Consider the following 8,441-nt stretch of genomic DNA (forward strand, 5'->3'; position numbering starts at 1 on the left):
TGTTTTACAGATAACACCACAGGGACTGTGCACTGCACCCTTCTTCTGTATAACCCTGACTGCGTGCTTGTGTTTTACAGATAACACCACAGGGAGCCACTCAGTCTATACTGTGTACCAAGGGCATGAGGTCATGTTTCACGTTTCCACCATGTTGCCGTATTCCAAAGAGAACAGACAGCAGGTACTTGTGACCACAGGGGCTTTGAAAACACAGCCGTCAGACAGTGACTGAATGTGGGATGACCATTGCAATGATTTATAAATTAGAGACTAGGTGTATTACTGTGAGCCTGGCTTCAGTTACCAGGGCCAGTTCTGACACTTTTTATAGTGTGTGTGTGAATGGCGAACAAGGCTTAGGAAGCATATTGTTACTGCCTCTGCCATCTAAAGAAGGGTCAGAGATGCTAGTGAGCGTATGGTGTACACATATATGTACTTGTACATGTGTGACTGTGGTTTTAAAGACTTACTAGTTTATGTTGTGTTGCCATAACCAAATACTTGAGGACTGGGTACTTTATAAAGAAAAGAGGTTCATTCCGCTCAGAGTCATGTAGCTTTGAGAACACTGATGCTTACTGGGCTTTAGTGAGATACTCATGGTGTCGTCATGTTGGTGCAGATGTAGAAGAAATTGCATGGCAAAGAGGAAGCATGAGAAATCCAGGTTAGGTTCCAGACAGACCTAAGTGAGCAAAAATGAACTCCCACGAGAAAAGCATTAACCCCTCCTAAAACCTCATCACTGTCTACCAGGCCCCGCCTCTCAAAACACCACCACCACCACCCCATAGCAACACCATGCTGGGAGGCAGGCTTCTAGCACACGTAACTGGGAGACCCCCTCAAACCACAAGAAGCCTTACAGACTGTCCTGTGTGTAACATGCCTTCACCCTGTGGCTTCGCTCAGTGTGCCTTTGGCCTTGTCAGAATGAGATTCTAGAGCATGAAGTAAGTTGGTGAGCTGGCTAGTTTCTGTCAACCCGGCACAAACTAGAGTCATTTGGGAGGAGGGAACCTCAGTTCAGAAAATACTCTCACCAGAGTGGCCTGTGGTGCATTTTTTAATTGATAATTGATGTGGAAAGGCCCAACCCATTGGGTGGTGCCATCCCTGGGCTGGTGGTCCTGGCTGCTATAAGGACACAGGCTGTAGACACTCAGGAGGCGATGGCCAACCTAGTCTACAGAGCAAGTTCCAGGACAGCCAGGCTACACAGAGAAACTCTGTCTCAAGAAACAAAACAAAACAAACCCCCCAAAAAAACCCACACAGACTGAGCAAGGCATGGGACAAGCCAGTAAGAAGCGCTCCTCCATGGCCTGTGCATCAGCTCCTGCCTGACTTCCTCAGATGGTGGAGTGTGGCAGCTGTAAGCCGAAATAAACCCTTTCCTCCCCAAGATGATTTTGGTCGATTGTGTTTATCACGTCAAGAGTTCTAAGATAGATGGTTATGTGGTGTTAAAAGTGGCTTTCAGACTGATGTTGAAGTTAACCTTGAGTGTCTGCATGGGCTGACCATGCTGGGAATGTCCCCCGGAGTTCTCCTTCCCCATCTAGAGGTTGGCCATTTTTAGGAAAAAAAAATTCTGACTTATTGGAATTTAGATACAACAAAGATGTGGGCTCCTGGAGTTTGGTTTGTTTTAAATGTGTATAAGTGTTTTGCCTGTTTGTATGTATGTGCACTGTGTGTGTGTGTGTGTGTGTGTGTGTGTGTGTGTGTGTGTGTGTGTTGTGTGTGCCTGAATATAAGTGTACCATGTCCATGCAGGAGCCCATGCCAGATCCAGTGAACTGAAGTGACAGATGGCTGTGAGCCACCAAGTGGGTACTAGGAACTGAACTGCAAGAGTAGTCAGTGCTTTTAACCTCTGAGCCATCTCTCCAGCCCAGTATATGGTCTTTAGAAACTGGCTTCTAGTAGTCTCCTTATTTTTAAGTATTGTGCTATAGTGTATATGTCTGATTCACTCCTTTTTGTTTGCTTTTATTTTTTTTGATTATGTGTGCACACATAGTGCAGCACACATAGAGACCAAAAGAGAGCATCAGATCCCTTGGAGGTGGAAATGCAGGTTGTTATGAGCCACAGGCATTGGTGCTGGTAATGCAACCTCAGCCCTCTGCAGGAACAGCATGCCCAGTTAGCCACTGAGGTCTCGCTTCATCCCTGTTGTTACATTTGTTTTTAGAGACACCGTCACATGCAGCTCAGATTAACCTAGAACTCACTGTGTAACTGAAGCTGGCCTTGAACTCCTGATCTTCCTCCCTGCTTCCCTACTTTTTAAACTCTTTGTGTGTGTGGGAGGGAGTGTTTTGCCTGTATGTGTCTGTGTACCACATGAGGTACCCTGGAACTGGAATTACAGGCTACTGTGTGCAGCCTAATGTCAGTGCTGGGAATTGATCTCAGGTCCCCTGAAAAAGCAGTTATAGCACAATTAATAAAAACCCAGAGACAGATATTGGGGTTCAACCTGAAGGTCAGAAAAGCAAAACAACCAGCCACTGTTACCTCTACCTCAGTCTGAAATGGCGATTCTGCCTCCAGGAATCCTCAGAGTGAGACTGTGAGAGCTGTCTCCTCCTCTTATATTCCTATCTAGTGCTGGGATTAAAGGTGTGCACCACTACTACTGCCCAGTTTCTATGGCAAATTAGTGTGGCTACTGGGACTGAAGGTGTGTGTCACCACTGCCTGGTCTGTAAGACTGACCAGAGCAGCTCTTTTACTCTCTGATCTTCAGGCAAGCTTTATTAAATACAAATGAAATATCACTACAATACATAATTGCACACATATCTACACAATATATACAAAGATGCACATATACACACACAGACACACCAGCTCAGTTGGTAGAGCAGGCAGTACCCTTAATCACTGAGCCATTTCTCCAGGAGTTTATGGCATAGAATAGAGGCTCGACAGGGACATAGGCAGAGCCGCCCTTCCCCACAGCATGGAGTCTGAAGGCTTCCCAAGGTCTCTCAGTGATTCCCTTATCAACACTTCTTCATTGGCTCAGGCCCCCCAAAAGCATATGTTCTGAGAGAAATGAGAAAAAAGCTGACTGCCCTTTTATTTACTTATTTGTGACTGACTGTTTGTATGTGTGTATGTATGTATGCATGTTTGTCTACATGAGATCAAATTCTGTAGAGACGTTTTGTCACCAAGTATGAACGTGCAAATTACTAAGGTGAGCTGGTAGTGTAGATCAATGGCAGGGCACACAATAGCCTGCTTGAAGCCCCGGTATATGTGTGTGCTCTCCCAGACACCCTCATGTAGGCCTCCTGTGCTCCTGTTTGGACCTCAAATACAGCTCTGGGGATGAGAAAGCCTGTTTTTTCTTTTCTTTTTTTTTAATTAATTAATTTATTTATTAAAGATTTCTGCCTCCTCCCCGCCACCACCTCCCATTTCCCTCCCCCTCCCCCGATCAGGTCCCCCTCCCTCATCAGCTCGAAGAGCAATCAGGGTTCCCTGACGTGTGGGAAGTCCAAGGACCACCCACCTCCATCCAGGTCTAGTAAGGTGAGCATCCAAACTGCCTAGGCTTCCATAAAGCCAGTACGTGCAGTAGGATCAAAAACCCATAGCTATTGTTCTTGAGTTCTCAGTAGTCCTCATTGTCCGCTATGTACAGCAAGTCCGGTTTTATCCCATGCTTTTTCAGACCCAGGCCAGCTGGCCTTACTGGGTTCCCGATAGAACATCCCCATTGTCTCAGTGTGTGGGTGCACCCCTCGCGGTCCTGAGTTCCTTGCTCGTGCTCTCTCTCCTTCTGCTCCTGATTTGGACCTTGAGATTTCAGTCCGGTGCGAGGAAGCCTGTTAAACATGATAGAAGCAATAATGTTTGTTGGGAATGGAGGTCCTGAGGCTGGCAAGGAGGCATGAGCTGAGGGTGACCAGAGGAAATGAAGAAGCCTCACTGGGAGAGTCACGCAGACAGTTTGTCAGGGCATAGCGGTGGGGCTGTGGCGGCTTGCTGCAGTGAGCTTTACCTGAGTGTGCCCTGGGGGAGCAGCTCTTCTCACTGCATTGTTTATGCTCCTCACAGGTGGAAAGGAAACGCCACATCGGAAACGATATTGTCACCATCGTGTTCCAGGAAGGAGAGGAATCTTCTCCCGCCTTTAAGCCTTCAATGATCCGCTCCCATTTTACACGTATCCTGGGCCTGCATAAGTGCTCCAGCTCTGCAGCCTCACCAGACCTTGGTGACAGATGCATCCGGGGTGGCCAGCCTGACGCATTGTTGGGGAATTTTTTCCTAAGCACTGCACTGTCCTTCTCCAAACTCTTCCCCACTTCTGCAGTGGTGGGGAGTAATTCTCGGTCCTACCCTGACTTTCTCAGGGTCACACACACATATAACCTTGGTCCTACCCTGACTTTCTCAGGGTCACACACACATATGACCTTGGTCATGCCTTGACTTTCTCAGGGTCACACACATATATGACCTTGGTCATGCCCTGACTTTCTCAGGGTCACACACACACACACACACACACACACACACACACACATACGACCTTGGTCCTACCCTGACTTTCTCAGGGTCGTACACACATATGACCTTGGTCATGCCCTGCTTGCATAAGCATTGGGAAACATTTATTTGAGCAAAGGCAGCTTACCAGCAGCTCCACCACTGAGGCTAGGACTCTATCCCAGCCACTGTTAATTGCCTACAGCTCTTCAGGGAAGGGGTAGGGCCTCATGAATCCCTCCCTGTCCACAGTGGAATGGTTATGGCCTAGTCTTGGGCAGGTAGCCACTACGGCTGTGTTCCTGAGCCCATCAGCCATGCTGTGGGCAGAAGAGTATTCCACAGCTAACCCTCGGGGAGTCTAGAACTTAGCCTCCCTGCCTCCGACCTCTGGGTGCTGAGACCACAAACACATGCTACTACACCAGCTTTAACTTCCAAAATGTCTTCCCTTTTCTCAGAAAGTCTCTGAAATGAGGGGAGCATCCCGTTATCCACTGGTCATGAATGAATCTGAAGAATAAGTAGTGGATCCTCTGGGAAGTTGACCTCAAGTACAAAAGTCCCCACACACTGAAGGCCTGGGAAGGAGGGTGTACATAGCAAAATCTAGTCTCAAATATGAAAAAAATATCTGGGCATGCTGCTCATACCTATAATCATAGCACTCAAGAGGCTGAGGCAGAAGGGTCACCATGAAAAATTATTCTAATGCTGGGTGGTGGCGCACACCTTTAATCCCAGCAGTTAGGAGGCAGAGGTAGGTGGATCTCTGTGAGTTCCAGACCAGCCTGGTCTACCAGCGAGTTCCAAGAGAGGCTCCAAAGCTACACAGAAAAACCCTGTCTCAAAAAACAGAGAGAGAGAGAGAGAGAGAGAGAGAGAGAGAGAGAGAGAGAGAGAGAGAATTTACTCTAAGCCCTGATGGTAGCTGCTAAACTGAAGGATGAGACATGGTTGAATTCATGATGTTGTTCACTTTACCTAGTCCTGCTCAGCTCAGACTGTCTGTAGATGGAGGGGTGACCTCAGTGCTCAGCCAGGCAGCCCCAGGGCATGATGAGGGAGTGACCTCAGTGCTCAGCCAGGCAACCCCAGAGCATGTGTTTCTCATCCTGGTCTGCCAGCAGACTTTAACCATTGTTCACTTGCCGTGGTCACAGACCACGAGAGCAGAACTCAAAGGCGGTGACTCGGTAGGTTAGCCACAGCAAGTAAAGGACTTGCAGTAGCATTTTCAGAATGAAGCCTGACCTCACCACACCTCTACCCAGAAACAGGGTCCTGTGCCTCCTGTGTCTGTGGGTGACGCTGCTCCCTATATTCTGACCGTCTCCTGAAACTGAACTTGCAAGGAAATGTTTAAAAGTAGAAATGGCCAGATTTCTTCCCCAGGGTAGGAGATGACAAGTAAGTGGAAGCCAGCCCATGTGAGTGACTTTGCTCACCCTGCTTACGCCCTGGTGCCCCCATTCATTGTCTGGCACTAACAGTTCCCGTTTTTATGGTGATTTTTTTCTTGCCTGACAGAAAAGTTCTCTGAGTGGAGCAGGGAAGACGGGGATTTGTGGTGTCAGAGATTCTCCACACTGGACTTGACACATGAGATTCTAAAAAGAACCAAAAGACAGTTAATATGAGTTCATCTCACAGAGCATAGGAGTGAGTACCCGAGGCTGCTGGCTTCAGCCCTAGACAGCAGCAGGGCTGGCCATGAGAAAGGAGGACAGGGCAGGCAAAAAACTGCTCCGTGTAGGTGGTTGTACTGTTTGAGTTTGTTTTTTTTAAGAGTTATATTGAGATGGAAGTCCCATAACATATTTATCCTTTTTTCTTAAGTGCTGGATGGAACCCAGGCCTCCCACGTGTTAGGCAAATGCTCTGCCACTGATCCACACCTGAGCAGTTGAGCTATTCTGGACACTTCGGGCTCCAGCCCAAGCAGAGTTGACTCTGCTTTGAAGCTGCTACCAGCTGCCTTGGCTTGTTCTCTGGTGCTGTTTTGTCTACCACAGCAGGAGGAGAGGGAAGGTGTACGGTAGAAACACTGCGATTGTTTTCCCATCTCAGAATGTGTGGATGAAATCCATGAGTCATGCACGACAGGATCCCTTTCGGGTTCCAGGCAAGGGAACTGCTCCTTTGGTTCTGCTGGCTGCTGCTTTGGGGGAGTCATCTAACCCTTTCCCAGCAGGAGAGCACACAGAAGCTAACCCCAGACACGGGGCTCTGATGTGTCTTCTCCGAGGCTGTCTGTCCTAAAAAGGTGGCTTTCTGTCCCAACCTAAGAGCAGAAGGTGCCTAGTCACAAAAAGGCTCACTCAAGAACTCTTCTACAGCAAGGATTTTCAGGGCCCAAGCTATCAGGTGTGAGCATCAAGGATACTGATGAATTGCCTTGACTATCCCCACAGATATTTTTGCCTTAGTGAGGTATGACCAGCAAAATGACAATTACAGGTAGGTGATGACCTCATCTCTATTGTTCTTATCCTGACATTTGCTTCACCAGTTGGCAGTGACGCTCGGAGAATCTTTATGCGCCTTCTTCTTATTAATAGATGGCTTATTAGACATGTCCTCACCTTCTAGATATCCTCAAAAGCCACCTCTCTTCAGGAAAAGTTTCGCTCCATACAGTAGTGCTGTGTCCAGTGGCCCAGGGGTCGGGGTTAGTTTGGTGTTTTGTAGGGAAGTCATTCTGTCTGACCCTGGCCGCCGTGCCCTTCCTCTAGACTACACCTGGCCCACATGTCCATACATTTCTCCACACTAATCTGTTAGAAGGATGTCGTGAAAGGAATGCTGATTTCCATCAGTTAGGGAAGACGGCTTGAACCTCAGCTCAGTCTTTTATTGACTTCAAAGATTTGTGAAAAGTATTCATCCCCCTGGAACCTTGAACCCGGTGAAGAAGGAGTACAAGTACCTCTAGCATGTTTAGCAAGCCTTAAAGTCCAGACTTCATGCCTAGTGTGCATGGTTGTTCAGGGCACCATTAATCCAACTTAGGCTAGTGGATTAACCCTAAAGACTGGGTCTCCCCTGGAAGGGGGTGCTCAGAGGTGACATAGTACATAGATCCCTGGACACATTGACTTGCAAAAATATCAGTGATCTTTGAAGAAGAGAACCAACTAATTCTGGAATGTTTTCTACATAGGCTGAAAATATTTTCAGAAGAAAGTGTGCCACTTTTTGGTCCACCCTTGCCATCCCCACCGGTGTTTACAGACCACCAGGAATTCAGGGACTTTTTGCTTGTGAAATGTAAGTTGTTTTGAAATGCTCCTGTCACTTGTTCCACATGAACAATGATATGTCTCCTTATACTCTCCCAGACACTGTATAAGAACGTGTCACCGTTATATAGTCCATACCTGTTCGTCCGTTGCCCAGGTTTAGTGTCTGGCAGTATTAGCTAGGTTTTCTACTGGATCTTCATCTACACTTTCTGTCCCTGCACCTGCTTTGCTGTCTGCCTTCACCACTCACAGTGCCTGGGGGCCTCAGACTGCCCTTGCTGCCCCAGGTTCTGATGCTACCATTCTGAGTCTTAGTCGTTACTTATCTGTCTTTATCTGAGCAGAGTGGGGGTGGGGAAATGGTGATGATCCACCCTTCGGGACAAGGAGGGTGTGTATGTGCAGGGGTGTGGGATGTAGGGGTGTGAACAGAGTGTGCAGGGGTGTGGGGGTGTGAGCAAAATGTGCAGGGGTTTGGGGGTGTGAACAGAGTGTGCAGGGGTGTGGGGTGTGAACAGAGTGTGCAGGGGTGTGGGGGTGTGAACAGAGTATGCAGGGGTGTGGGTGTGAACAGAGTGTGCAGAGGTGTGGGGTGTGAACAGAGTGTGCAGAGGTGTGGGGTGTGAACAGAGTGTGCAGAGGTGTGGGGTGTGGGCAGAGTGTGCAGAGGTGTGG

The 8,441-nt window shown here is 48.1% G+C and overlaps 1 protein-coding gene across 3 annotated transcripts in view; it reads left to right on the top strand.

The window, feature by feature from the left end:
* Positions 1-8,441, top strand: part of Garnl3 (GTPase activating Rap/RanGAP domain like 3) — a 148,119-nt gene that overhangs the window by 101,646 nt on the left and 38,032 nt on the right. For all 3 annotated transcript variants that reach the window (XM_026777076.1, XM_005346025.3, XM_005346027.2), the window contains 4 exons: positions 81-184; positions 4,087-4,195; positions 6,936-6,981; positions 7,685-7,791. In XM_026777076.1, coding sequence (XP_026632877.1) covers positions 81-184; positions 4,087-4,195; positions 6,936-6,981; positions 7,685-7,791 — 366 coding nt within the window. The remainder of the gene's footprint in view (positions 1-80; positions 185-4,086; positions 4,196-6,935; positions 6,982-7,684; positions 7,792-8,441) is intronic.

This window comes from Microtus ochrogaster, chromosome 4 (genome assembly GCF_000317375.1).
Source record: "Microtus ochrogaster isolate Prairie Vole_2 chromosome 4, MicOch1.0, whole genome shotgun sequence".
Taxonomy (NCBI): domain Eukaryota; kingdom Metazoa; phylum Chordata; class Mammalia; order Rodentia; family Cricetidae; genus Microtus; species Microtus ochrogaster.